At 46.7% G+C, this 14,854-nt stretch overlaps 1 protein-coding gene across 1 annotated transcript in view; it reads left to right on the top strand.

The window, feature by feature from the left end:
• ETHR (ecdysis triggering hormone receptor) overlaps positions 1–14,854 on the top strand; it is a 358,242-nt gene that overhangs the window by 280,218 nt on the left and 63,170 nt on the right. Inside the window, exon 2 of the mRNA XM_084591606.1 lies at positions 4,970–5,505. Within this exon, the coding sequence (XP_084447732.1) occupies positions 4,970–5,505 (536 nt within the window). The remainder of the gene's footprint in view (positions 1–4,969; positions 5,506–14,854) is intronic.

Here is a 14,854-nt window from a genome sequence, read left to right on the forward strand (position 1 = left end):
GACGTGGTGATAGGGAGGTCGAGGGCCTTCTTTGCTATTTTGCGCGTGATGGCCTTGATGGTGTTCTCGTCGTGTTTCTTGAGGTGGAGATAGGGGGTCGAGTACAGGATTCTGCTTGTTACGAAGGCATTAGCCAGTCGTAGAGCACCGTTTGGTATGAGGTCACACCGCTTGCCTCGTCGTTGCGCTCATCTCCGCTCGCTTCGCCAGCTATGTCACATGCCTGATAACATGTCCGAGGATTGAAATGGAGCACTTGCATGCGCCGCAAATGTGTAATGTCTCATTTTTAATGTAACGACATAGCTATACAACCCGACTAATACCCGTGTCACATGGGCACTGTAAAGGCATTTGAATAAAAAGACACCTTCCCAAAAAGAGTTTCATCCATAGACACAAGACAGAGTTCAATCGCCTTTCCAGAAGCGGTCTTTTCCGTAAGCGGAAATCGCCGATCTCTTTTACGGCTAGAAAGGAGTAGCCTACAGCCCAGTGGACACTAATGACTGTCTTTTAATAAATAAAGACAGCAAAAGTGAGTTTTTGTGATGTGTTTATACATTATAGAAAAGAGTTCTACGCTTCACAGAAGGTTAACTGGGCACAATAAGGTAGTTTTTATGCAGCACTCTCGTAACCAGTTCAATGATATCACGTGTTGACGCTAACCGCCTATGCATATGCGCGCCATCTTCTTTAATTTAACGTTTTTGAACATACTGCAGTTAAATTTAGTATAAACAGCGTGTAATAACACACGTATTTGATTTATATGTTTCGATACTTCGGATTATTCTGAGTGGTTTTGTTTCAAGACCTAGCGCCATGCTTTCGATAGCGGCCTCGGTAGAAAAAAAAAGAGCTCGCCAGCGCGGTTTGTCTGCTATGCAACTCCTTTTGAACAATAGTCTTCCAACTCGCTAAAAGACCGCTTAGGTGAAAGAGCTTTGGCTTGCTCGTGTGAAACGGGTATAGCTTGGACATGCAATCAAGATTAACCAAGGCTAATCAAGCTATAACTTAGCTTTCGCTGCGTATATCCCGGTATAGTCGAGCTAAGCCACTGTTAATTTTTCTTTCCTTGTTGTGCGTTCGCTGCAGTGCTATCATCATCATCAGCCTGACTATTGCTCCAATTAACCCGGTCATTGCTGCATCCACTTGACCCCTGCGAACCTAACCTCATTCGCCCTCCTAACGTTCTGCCGCCCTCGGCTTCGCTTTCCTTCCCTTGGAATCCAGTGTTGCAGTGCTTTATACAATTATAATTTGTTTACAGGAAAGGTGCTGTATCTGTGACAATTCCTCCTTCAAGTGTGAGATTGGACGGTGCACCGTCTCTCCTGTTGCGTTCTTTGGCGTGCGTTCATCGCAGTGCACAATAAAGTGTGGGATTAGCGGTATGGCATCTCACTATCGCCCGGCGTTCTAATAGCGACGTCACATTCTGGCGCAAGCCGGAAGCGCCTGAGGCAGAGGCGACGTGCACAAACTTTCTAGGTTTTTCCATCGAGCCCTCTTCCAACGACGTCATCGTGCTGCCACCATAACGTCACGTGGTTGCTTGGATACGCTATCACGTCAGCGGCGGTGGTCTCCATGGCAATCGTGTTTGCGTCACGTCACCACGAGCGCACCCCTTTTACCATGCAATATGTTTCCATAGAGACGGAAGGAACGCTAGACAGTGAGAACTAAAATATTGGTACGTTCCCTGCCTGGCTTAGTCGGTTAGTAATTCGATTACGAATTGATAACGAGTTCGATTCCTGATGGAGGTTAATTTTTAAGGCGAAAGCCTCAGGCTCATGGAACGAAATGGCGTGCGAGAGAGTTATGGGGAGATATTCGCGGGATCTGTGCATCGAATGCTTTTCTGTTTTCTTTTGGAATTGTTGCCCCTCCTGCCAGGACCCTTCACTGGGTCTGCAGTATGATCAAATAAATAAATCGAATCCGTGCGCTGATGTGTCACTGTCAATCATCCTGATAACGTGATCAGAGGAACAAAAATCCTGTCTCAGCCGGGAATCGAACCTCCACCCCTCGGATCCCCAGCCGAGCGCTTTACCCGACTGTGCCACTCCCGGGATCCTTAAATGCACATCGTAATTACCCTTGTCTACCGTAGCAATGATAATGATGGTACGTTTAGTTCCTAATTATAGTGAGAGAAAACGTGCGTGATGCACCGTGTTCAACAGGAATGCCCCGGCTTTTGTATTTCTGAAGTGTAGAGTCCACAGTAATCTCGGAATTTTTTTTTTTCTTAGAAGGTTAACAAAACCCCGTCGACATTTGATTGACAGGTTGAGTGTGACACTTTCTGTCGACGGACGCACGCACGTACGCGCACTCATGACACCATAAAGGCTTTCCCCGTAATATGACCGCTGCGGCCGATATCGAACCTGCGGCTTTCGGGTCAGCAGTCGAGGTCCATGACCACTGGTTGAAGTGAGTGAGAGATGGCACAGCAACAAAGATTTTTCGATGTAGTATGTAAGAATAAAATGCTTACGATGACAATGTGAGAACTTTCTCATTTTGAGTGCAATTATCCCGGCTCACGTAGAGCTGTTATCGCGTGTTTTCATAAAAACGACTGACCAATGCACCACCAGCTGGCACCCTTAACGTTGAAATCCTCAAAAATATACCGCAAGAACGGCCTGATCTAAGCTGAGCTCTGAACGGTGGAAAATATGATGATTATAGAATGCGCAAGCAGGGGAACTAAGCCATCTAAGTGATTCAGTGGTCTATTTGAGGATTTCACCGGGACTGTAACGCAGGATGAAAATTGAAGGATCGCTCGAAATCATGCTATCATTCACATAGCACATTCGTGTTCGTCGTCGAGCTGTGTGAGTGAAAACATGATATACTAACTTGTCCAGCAACTGGTTTTATACTCGAAATCAACCAAAAGGTACTTACCGCGGTGTCCAATTTACCTTCCTGCTTTCTCGCCTCCCATACTCCATGGGTTTTTCCAGAACCTTCTCTGCCTTTCCTACGAGCAGCTTAATGAGCAGTAATTTCTTTTTCAAGTGCAGCAGATGACGAAGCACACCTACGGAGACAGTCTAGGCAGTGGAATGTCTCGCATTGCGTCTGAAGTCTAATTTCCCACGAAGAAAGCACAGAACTAGAACAACGACTTCAAGAAGCAAGGAATCATGTTACTCGCATAGTATAGTAGTTTAAAACATTTATTTTAAAGATGACTTGTGGATTAAGGGCAGGGTTCATCGGATCCTCAGTCCTGGACTCTGTTGGCTGAAGCCGCTGCCCGAGCTCTCACAAGCAAAATCCTTTATGCCGCAAGGACGGAGCTGAACAAGGTCACCTCCCAATTCGCCCACGGTTTGTTTTCTTTACGTGGTATGGCTTGGTTTTGTTGGCAACCACATACCATATGGTAAAATTCTGCTTTCTGACCGCAAATAGTGCACTGAGTTGAGAAAAATCCTTGGCTAATTGCATGCATTCTACTCCGTCGATGCCTTGATTTCTTCCGACGGCGCACAGTGTGGCCATACCACTCATCTCGAATGCGCTCTATCGGCTAAACAGATGCAATATATGCAATAACATTGATAAATATATTTAAAGCAACTGGAGGCTAAGTTTTAGCAATTCTCTTCTGTATTTGGTTTTGTTATTAGAAAGAAAAAAAGCGCTGTGTATGGCTACTCTGAGGTAGCTAGCACTCAACGCTTTTCGCCGGAAGTGTCCCCACTTCGCCCCACCACGGTGTTTTCTGCCGGGAAACTTGCGTCGAAAAAACTTCCCACGTAAGTTTATGAACAACGGAGAATTGAATGCGGCAGTCCTGAAAACCTGCTTTCTTGAACTCTTCAAAATCTCGTTAAGCTTTATATCTGTGCATAGCCAGTTCTGCCACGTCGCGGCAGAAGGCAGTGGGTGCCCAGAGGTCTGCACAGGAACCGTTCAGCTTCATTTCTCAAGAACATGTTAAGGAAAACGGAGAAAACAAAATGTCTGCTTTCCGTGCCTGTACTAGTGAAAGGGCAGTGAAGGAAAGAAAATATCCTGAGAGAAAAGGGCAGACACAGTTGCTCGAGAGGTCACTTAGCGCAGCTTAAAATCGCCAGTGAAACGCACAGATCAACAGGCGAGTGTCTCATTGGTGAACGATTTTATTTCGCACTAAATTGTCGCCCAAGAGAATGAAGCAGCAGTCGGCAGAGCAAATGCTTTTACTTGAACAGACAAATTTTGCTGACAAAAGCATTAAAGGGGGGGGGGGGGCATAGCCAATTTCCCTGTCACATGATCATTTTGAAGGCCCCTGGATCGATAGTCTGTCGAATCGACGGGAAGGTAGAGAGTGGTATAGCATGTGCAAACATTGAGAACTTTAGGATACACAACTACACTTGCGAAAAATATGAGAGCCTGTGGCTCAAAACGCTACAGCGACCGCACTACCGTAGTGGCCAGAGAGGCAGAAAAAACCAACACCAGCTTCTTTAAAATTGTACGAAACCTTTGTAGCTTCTCCAGAGGCGCGAAATTTACTTCAGGAGTAGTGATTATTATTGCTCCACCAAATAACCGCTGTTTTCCATTTGGAGGTCAAACTCGTTAGCTGTTTGCTTGCCCGCCCAAAAAATTACTTTCGGTGATGGTGGCACATATAGCTTCATGTACGATGATGAAATTTCTTGACTGCAGTCGAGCTTGTGGTGAAAAGGCGGAACAACTTCGCTGACTTCCAAGGCTGTAGACTGTTGAGTCTATAACTTTCGATTATTAGAGCGAGTATCAGACAACCCGATTTAACAGATCCCGCGCAACTTGTTTCATTTTTACGGGCATGCGTTTCACACGAGATTTATGGCAGAAGGTAAGCGCCAAGATGTGCTTCAAGTGTACAACCCCTGATGTTACCCATGTGAAGACTGTCGGGTGGCAAATTTTGGGTTTCTCCGCGCAGGCCGGATGATCCCGTTCCTGGAGCTGGTCGTGGCGCATGTCTCCATCCTGACCATCCTGGCGATCAGCTTCGAACGCTATTACGCAATCTGCCAGCCGCTGAAAGCAGGCTACACGTGTACCAAGATGCGCGCGCTGGCCATCATCGGAGCCATCTGGATGCTGGCGCTGGCGGTCACCAGCCCTATGTTGTTCGTCTCCCAGTACGGCTGGGTCGAGTACTATGACGGCAGCGCGGTGCCCTCGTGCGGCACGTCCTTCGGTCGTCCCTGGAGGCGGCTCTACATCCTCGCCAGCATGGCGCTGCTCTTCGTGCTGCCTTTCTTCGTGCTGCTCCTCGTGTACGCCTGCATCGCGCGCCAGCTGGTGCGTCACCGCGCCCTGAGCAGCGCCCCGTCGGCGCAGGTGCAGCTGCGCGCCCGCCGACAGGTGGTGCTTATGCTGGCAGCCGTTGTGGTCAGCTTCTTCGTGTGTCTGCTGCCCTACCGCGTCTTCATTCTGTGGATCATTGCCGCACCGGGCCCGGTCGAGGCACAGGTACGCCACTGATACTTTAGAGTGATTGTGGCTGACTGGCACTACACGTTCGATTCCGTGAGCGTATACAAACTCGAGGAGAAGCCTTATCCGCGCCGTGATTCTGACGATGATGTGCCGCAGTGAGGGCGCTTAATGAAAGGGGCGATTTACAAGTCTGTAGGTGCGGTATAGTTATTGAAATATTATAAAACAGTTAAAATGAGATGGACAAGCACACGCAAGTGGCAAGCACGATGTGTGCCCTCTCTGTCTTTTTTTCCAGATATTTGCACATTTTGGCAACCACAGACAACGATTTACAGATGAGTGACTGAGATAGTTCTCTCATCATCGCTCAATGCGATAGTGACATTTTCACCCTTGGGAAGCGTGATGACCATGCGAAGCAATGGGGCCATGTGGCATCATGTGGTTTGATGTCACGGGCATGTATATGAGTGGCGGCGTCCCAAGTCCCGCGTGACACGAGTCAAAGCAGTCTAAGCCTTTTACCTTGCTGTAAATCTCGAAAAGCAAAAAAAAAAAAAGCGACTCGCAGATGGAACTATTTTCTTATCGAAACACCGACCGACTTGGTACCATTAACCGCTAGATATGTCGAGATCATCCTGCCACAAGCGTTTTAGCAGCGCATAAACGCTCCTGCGCGTAGTAACCCTGCAGGACACAGTGACGACTCAGCCAAACTATAGAGATTGTTTTAGGCGAAAAGAGACTAAAGGCTGTTGAGAGCCATCTTGGTAGTGTGCAAATATATTTCAAATTCACCAGATACCCTAGTTGTTTTACTTTCCCCCTTCAGCGCAAATAGAGTATGCGTAGTGAAACCTCTGTTATCAGCGATTACATATAGGTGCGCATATAAGTACTATTTGAAAACTTGATCGAATAAGTAAAGGGTAGCTAAAACCCCCGTATCGATCATTTTCATAGACGTTCGCTGTTACATTGAGGCATCTCCCAAATATATACAGCTTATTTGCTTGGTTAAATAAATCCGAAGTGAGTGCACTACCATTGCTTCTTTACGTTAAGCTGATTCTACCTTCGTTTATAGACCAACACCGTGTTTACAAACAAAGGGGGCGCTCGTGGCGCCACAGCCGACTGGAGGTGAACCGTAGGGTTAGAGTTCATAGGAATACATGGAACCGAAAGGTTGCAAAGCAGTTTTCTCACTTCACGGTGCACCTGTTATGTCGTTATTCGATGCAGAGTAACCATGAACATCCCAGAACCGATCGTGAAAGTATGGAATCTCATTAACGAGGTGAAATATTTTGAAAACACCGCAAAACGTACGGGGGTGCGAGTTGGGAGGGTGACCCATAGAAACACGTAAACAGAACTTACCGCAACGTTTTTCTCGTTTCACAGAGCACCAGAAGTGCTGGCCGGTCATTAAATGTTGGCCAGCGCTTTGAAGAAGTGTGTGACAAAGGGTGCTGCGTCATTTCGGAGGCAGTCTACTTTTAAAACTCTCCAAATAATCCGAGTTCTGAATCCGGACACCCCCAAAAGGCTCACTGAAAGCTGGGTTTATATAGCGAATCCGGCAGTTTTTTTTTTTTACAGTCTGATATGCTGCCACATGGGGTAAATTAGCTTAACACTGTCGCTCAAGTGATAAATCCTAGACAGAATTACATTAGAGCAGTTGTCAAACGCCATACGACAATATGGACAGAACGAGAATCGCGCATTGCAGCAGATGACGGCGCAGCCGGCAGTACTCACCGCGGCCGTCCCCAGCTCCGGAGCGTCTACAAGCGACGATGCCGGTAGTGCATGTTCGGCTGCAACTGTACGCGGACCGCTTATAGTGCTGTGAATAGTCCCGTAGACTGTCAGACTTGCACTACTTGCAAGTGAATGTAGCGTGCGCTGCAGCAATGTAGAACTACGTGAAAAGCTTGTCGAAATTGGATGAAGAGCGCTACAATTTAAAGCTGTACATTGACGCCATTGTGCAGCCGGATGCCTGAAACACATTAGGAAGTTTTCCGGACTGATGCGGGAATTCTTCCACCATCGGGCATGGCAAACATTGTAGTGTATTTGATTTTTTCTCCGACTCGCCTCACTGCAGAGACCGTCCAGGCATACAAGTCCCTGTAAGCATAGAATTGTTTTGAGTCAGGTGGGCGCGCAAGGTGATCAACGGACATATATGCTAGTTAACTAATTTTTTTCTTTTATTTTCATTTTCCCTGTGGTATCGCTATGGTTCTTATATATCGTTCTGCGTTTTCTGTGTGGTTTCCTCATCTTTTTTTTCTTTCCGTACGGCGGAGACCATGCAGTGCTTGCACGGACGTCGGAATATAAAGCCTGTCAATATTTTACGACTTGCTCACCACATGTATACATCGCAACGCAACTACATATGCATTCATTGTAATACTTATCGCCTCTACCTAGCCACGATGTTTCCAAACGAAATGGCATCGTGCCCTTTATTTTGCGTTTTATTAATCTCAATTTACAAAATGAACCCTACCTCGACGGCATCAATAATTACTGCCTTATGCTGCTCATGCACGTCGCCAGCACTTGAAATGTTTCTTTTTTTTTTTTACTTCCGCCATGAAACATGATGTTGGGGTATGCATGGTACAAGACGTTCACCAAAAAAAAAAAAGAAAAAACCGCTTGGGCTACTCGCCTCCGGGTTCGTCTGGAAACACACCGCACATATCTATTGATAAATATGCTTTACAGATGTCAGACGCGAATAGTTGTTGCGTTCGTATATTCATGGTCCTAAAATAATGCACCATTTCTTAACAAACGACTGCTTTTGTTGGCGCAAAGTGAGCTTCTTTGCGAACTGTTCTTTATATACATTTTGTATGGGCCGCGCTACCGCAATGCATATCTAACTGGGGTTTTAAAAGTAGATTGCCTCCGCAATGACGCAGCATACTTTGTCACTCACTTCAAAGCGCTGGCCAACGTTCAACGACCGGCCAGCACTTTTGGTGCTCTGCGAAACGAGGAAAATGTTGCGGCAAGTTCAGTTTTCATGTGCTTCTATGGGTCGCCCTCCCAACTCGCACCCCCATACGTTTCGCGGTGTTTTAAAAATACTTCGCCTCGGTCATGAGATTTATTACTTTCACGATCTGTTCTAGGATGTTCACGGTTACTCTGCACCGAATAACGACACCACAGACGACCCGTGAAATTAGAAAACTGCTTTCAAATATTTCGCTTCCATGTATTCCTATGGGCGCTAAGCCTACTTTTCACCCCCAGTTAGCCCACGCTGGCGATAGAAGTGCCAGCGCACCATGCTTAGGTCACCGATCGGTGTTGGTCTATACTGTAATGCACGAAACGCTCGACGGGTTGCACTGAGACAGCGGTCGGCCCCGAAGAAGCAAGCGGCGTGCTCTCGGCGTTAGCGTATGGTCGCTATCACAGAGGTAGATAGGTTCCACTAATGATGCACTGGCTGACAGCTGAAGCATGACCGAGTGAAGATTGGCAAGCATCAAAAGTTAAACAGAAATGGCTCAAAAGATCCCACAACTGGTTTAACGCGTTGAGCTGAGATCCGAATAGATGGCACGGTAGAATATGTTAGCTGGTAGTCCGGATGACTTGGGTAGATGCGTAAAAGCGTTGAGTGACAGAGATAAAACAGTGGCGCATTCGTCAGTGACATGGAGGAGCTCCAGGATGCGATCAGATGTCATCTGCACTACTTCAAATATCTATTTATTGCCATTTTAGGCACTGGGTGCCTTTACCTGATAGACAGCAGCTGTTCCAGAAGCAGCCAGCAAGGCGCGCTCCGCAATAGTGTTGCGCTGCCTTGAAGGCGTGCGTGTATTAATTAATGCGTTTAGTCATTTTCCAACATATACGGGGTCTTGAATATTTGAGGCCCGGGTTTTAAAAAAATCCTATGCGAAATCTACTACACTACTCGAGCTGAACTAATGTTCACAAAGTAGAAACATCTGGTCTACGTTATTCTATAAGTGATTCAACATCGGTACTTTCCTAGAGTTTCCGTAATCGACGAAAAACTACTCTCGGCGGCGTACACAATTTTCGCAGAAGAGAGTCGAAGGGCTGCTTGACAGATGGCGCACCATGTCAAAGCAGCTTTTCGACTCTCTCCTGCGAAAATTGTGCACGCCGCAGAGAGTAGTTTTTCGTCGATTACGGAAACTCTAGGAAAGTACCGATGTTGAATCACCAAATAACGTAGACCATATTTTGCTACTTTGTGAACGTTATTTCAGCTCGAATAGTGCAGTAGATTTCGCAAAGGATTTTTTTAAAAACCGTACCTCAAATATTCAAGACCCTGTATATGCACATGAGACACATGGTGCTGGTCTGTCAGTTGTCATAAGACGGAACAGTCCTCTCAAGTAGGCGGTGACATCACGAAGCCGGTACACAGTTATACCGAACAGTCGAGTAAACGTCAGGTTCTTGTTGTCTTTCAAATCTTCGGCACCTCTCCAAGGTGCTCCTCGATTCGGCAGGCGACATGCAGTTCTCACACAATCACACAATGAGACGTAGGACGACGAACTTGCAGTAACAAAACGAAAATTAACTTTATACCACACAAACACAAGATACAGAAAACTTATTTACACGAGGCAGAGAGACGACACACTTTACAAAAGAGACTGAGCGAAAGACTAACTGCAAAACAAGAGCATCGCTCTTTTTACGACTTCTCATCAGTCGGGGCCTGCCTGCTACGCTGTCTTCGTCGATGACTAGCCTCAGCACAAGAACCAGAACCATCGATGGCTGCGCGGCGCGCTCTTAAATAGCCAGCGCAGAAGCTTCTAGGCGCGGAGGAGGAACGGAAAACATCTTAGCGCTGCCAAAGCTATGCCTCACCCCCTTGGCCTTCTGGAGAGGTCTCGAATTTACTCGAACATAGTCAGCACGCGCGGCCTTCCCGCGCGTAGCGAGGAGGAGGGCCGGGACCGTGCGGGGGAATGCACGCGTGACTCCGCCCATAAAGACGAGGGCGAGGAGGCGCAGCGCGATGGCCGAGATTACGTAATCGGTCGCGTCGCGTTCTCGAAGCTTGTAGAACATTCCATCGCCGTTTTCTGCGGCGCGCGCGCCGAAACATTAAAGAAAGGACCACCGCGGCCTTAGAAGTCGCTTATTATGCACAAGGGTGGAACGGCGGTCGAAATTGCGCTAGGGCTATAGAACTCTTGATGTGGGGTGCTGTGCCGCTTGACGCATCCTCGGTCAAGACGACAGCGTCGGGGACACGTCTGCGGCGTGGTCTTAGTTGAGGCAGAGGAGGTCGACATGCGGGGCTCGAACGTGGGCGCAACAGGCCTGACACGTGTGGTCGCAACTTAATGAGGGACTACACTAGGCAACTGTCCTTTTGGTCCCCACCGTGAGATTTTCGTGGGTCACCATTAAAGGGAAGAGGTCTCGTAGTGATCAGTACGTGAAGAGGCACGATAAATTGGCCCTTTTCTTTAGATTGCCGGGCAACATGTTGCTGACATAACCCCGCGGTAATTACAGTCGGAGGTCAACAGTATATTCACAGGGTGGTTTGTGCTGGATGCGTTGACGCCGTTCGCCGAACCACGGTGAAGCCCGCGTTGATTTCGGCGAAATGCTAGACCACTCCGTTCCAGATGATTTGTCCTGGCGTCCAAGACGGGCTGGTGCCGATTTTAAAAGCACTGAATCTTAGACAAAAATACCAATTAGCTGCATCGCTGTGGGCTGAGCCTTTGGAAATAAATTTTATCCGTTTAAGACCGATAACAGCACGCTAAATTCAGTTTCCGATATTCAATTTTAACCAAAAATGATCAAGCATTTTTGCGCACACAAGGCCTTCATAGCTTCCTGATGACCACAAGTTACCATAAGTCAAACTTGAAAATGAACTGAGTGGAAGACAGGGGCGGGTTGCGAGGTTTGTATTACTAGAAGAGCGGCACACTTGTTCAGTTGTGCACTGTTGAGCGTATTTTGCAGAAGTGGCGTATAGGTTGTATGCACTGCCGCCCACATGGTTACCAACTGCGCCGCCGGCCGGCATACTTGCGGTGCGTGTAGCAGACTCCGCTAGCATGTTTTCCTCGCGCATTCAGACTGGCGCTTAGTATTTGCGAGCATGGCAGATTTGGCCGGCTGTTGCCGCCGCGACAGGAACTACGTCGCAAGTAAAGGCAGCTGCGCTACTATCTCGAGCCGAGGTAGAGAAGCAGGCCCAGTTACCAAAGCCGTGGTCTGACTCGATGCGCAGATACCCAAGCAAAAAAAAATGTATGGCAAAAGGTAGGGCCGACCTCTCTCGCCGACCAAACAGTGGCCGGCCGACCCTCGGCACCCGACTGAGGGCCGGCGTCGGGGATTCACACTGACCTAACGTCGGCCGATTGGATCGATGGATGGATGGATGGAATAGAGGAGCGTCCCCTTTGAAACGGGGTGGTAGCAGTAGCTATCATGCTCATTTTTCTCCCTATATCTTAATTATTGATTTAGATTGGTTAACTAAACCATCATTCTATTTATAATTTTTTGTTTCTACATTACTAACATTATGTCACTTCTCTGCTTTTAAGCCACCAATCTTCCAGTCGTTTTCTGCTAGTTTCCACCGCCGGTTTATTCACCCGGCCACTGGTATCCCAGCGGCCGGGGCCCAGAGCTTCAGGAAGAGTGACTGCGCCTGCATTAACTTCCGGATGGATACCATAACATTCGAGTATAATATGGTCAATTGTTTCACTGGAGTTACCACATACAGCACAAGCGTCATCTTCATTGTTAAATTTCTTTTTGTAACTGCGTGTTCTAAGGCACCCTGATCTAGCTTCAAGAAGAAGGGCACTGCCTCTTGAAATATCAAAGAAAGCTTCCTTCCTGATCTGAATTTTCCACATTCGGTATAATTCCACACTGTTTCTTTTCCATGGAATTTATTCAATTTTTACCTTCTGTGTTTTTCACCTGTTGCTTAATGCTCTTTATTTTTCCGTCCTTGTGACTAGCATACTTACTAGTTAGTTTCCTAGTTCTTTTCCTCCATTGTGAGTCAACGCTTTTTAAGTACAGGTATTTAAATAATTTAGCTGCCCATCTGTTGCAGTCCAATTTCCTCCGGCGTTCCTCATATAATATTTTACTCTGAGCTTCCCGTACTTTGAAAGATGCCCAGCCAATATCTCCCTGTACCGCCTCATTTGTGGTTTTGCCGTGAGCACCTAGTGCTAATCATCCAACAGCTCTCTGATTTATTTATAATGTCGGCTGTACCTCTGATTTTAGGCACAAAACCGCATTTCCGAAAGTAAGTCCGGACACCATAATTCCTTTCCAAATACTCCTGTTCTAATACCTGTTGTATCCCCTCAATGCCCTATGCTTCATTATCCCGGCATTTCTTCATCCTTTGGCCTTAAGTGATTTCTCATGCTTTCCAATGTATGCCAATCCTTCGTTTACACATACCCCCAGATATTTATATTCTGCTACTCTGGGTGCTTCATGGCCTTGTATTTTAAGACCCTGATCAGTTGAGCCGTTGAGAATCATCAGACCCGACTTAACTGCGCTAAAACTGAAGCCTAGAGCGTTCCCTTCGCCTCCGCAATACTTAACTAGAGTTTGCAATTTTTCCAGACTTTCTGCAAGCAGCCCAATATCGTCTGCATACATCAAACCGGGGAGGCGCTGCTCTACCGCCTTTCCACCTAAACTATATGACAGGTTAAAACCTAGGTTACTGTCTTGTATCCTCCGTTCCAGGTTTATCATATAAAGCATGAACAGCAGCGGTGATAGAGGACAGCCTTGTCTTAATCCTTCGCATACTTTGACATCTTCCGTACATCTTATCCCTTCCCATGTAATTTCCACTTTGTTATCCCGGTATGTTTCCTGTAGGAACTCTATTATCTCATAACCGATACCTTCTTCTTTTAAAATGTTCCACAGGAGTTCCCTGCTTACGTTGTCGTACGCCCCGTTTATGTCCAGGAAGGCCGAATACAAAGGCCTATGTTCCACTCTAGAAATTTCGATGCATAGGGTAAGCACGAACAGGCTATCATCTAAGCGGCTACCATTTCTAAAGCCGTTCTGAAGTTCTCCGAGCATCTTGTTACTTTCTACCCATGCTTGCAACTTTAATTTCCCCGCCTGCATGGCCAACCTGTACATAACAGATAATATGGTAATCGGCCTTTAGGATTTTATGTGCATCCTTTCTCCTTTCCCTTTATAAATCAGATTCATTTTAGTCTGCCGCCAGCTGTCCGGAATTTGCTTATTCGTTATGACTGTTTCCAGAACCTTTAACAACGTTTTCTTACTTTTTGGGCCAAGTTCATTAATCAGCTTGATCGGAATTCCATCTATTCCTGTAGATGTGTTTTTAGGAATATTTTTTTCTGCCTTTTTCCAGTTTAGATTGGTCAGTTCTAAGCTGCTTTGTATTCTGCTACCTTGTGTTGGTTCCTGACTTGCGGAAATTACCCTATCGTCGCTCTTAGATGACTCGGCTATAACTGTTGTAATGTAGTTCACTGCGTTCTCTCCCTTTAAACAATTTCCCTCGTTATCTTGAATCCGATCCTGCTTTCTTTAATTCTTCTTCCCAGCCAGCTTATATGGTTCCAGAAGTTTCTTGCTCCGCCTCTAGAGGCATCGTGTATGTCAGCCATCCAGCGTTCGGTAGACTGCCTTATTTTACATTGGACGAGGGCCTGTACCTCAAGTTTCTTTGGTCGATATGGTTCCAATTTTTGGTCCATTTCCTCCTGAGATACCTGTGCTTTTTTGCCACACGGTGTTTCCTTGAAGCAGCCCGTTGTTGTTCAATAGCTTCCCTGATTTCCTTATTCCACCAGCTCCGTGGATTCCTCTTTCCATTCCAGCGGTTTGCTACTTTAACCTCCTTAATTTTCTCCTTATGAGTAGTTTACCTGTTCATAATCCCAGTCTTCCATTGGGCTTCTCTCCGTTGCTTCCGCTATGTCTGCTGCTATATGCGCTATTTGATCGTCGTTTAATTTTGCGCTTACTTTTTGTCTAAGTTCCATTTCTCTTTCCATCAAGGGCCCCATCTGCAGACTAATACGTTTATGATCACTTCCCAGACTACACTCCCTTTCTTCGTCTATTTCCATTTTTGTGATCTTGCTATACATTTGCTGCGACATTAGACGGCAATCGACTACGCCACCTGCCAGCATTACTGAATGGTCATTTGCCCTAGCTATTTTGGTGACGAAAAACCGTACGTCGGCCGGTTAGCGCCAGGCAGACGGTTCAAAACTGCGGCGTCGCCCCTCGTGCAGGCATTCATTTAATATAC

Source organism: Amblyomma maculatum, chromosome 1 (assembly GCF_055883805.1).
Source record: "Amblyomma maculatum isolate TAMU_Amacu chromosome 1, ASM5588380v1, whole genome shotgun sequence".
Taxonomy (NCBI): domain Eukaryota; kingdom Metazoa; phylum Arthropoda; class Arachnida; order Ixodida; family Ixodidae; genus Amblyomma; species Amblyomma maculatum.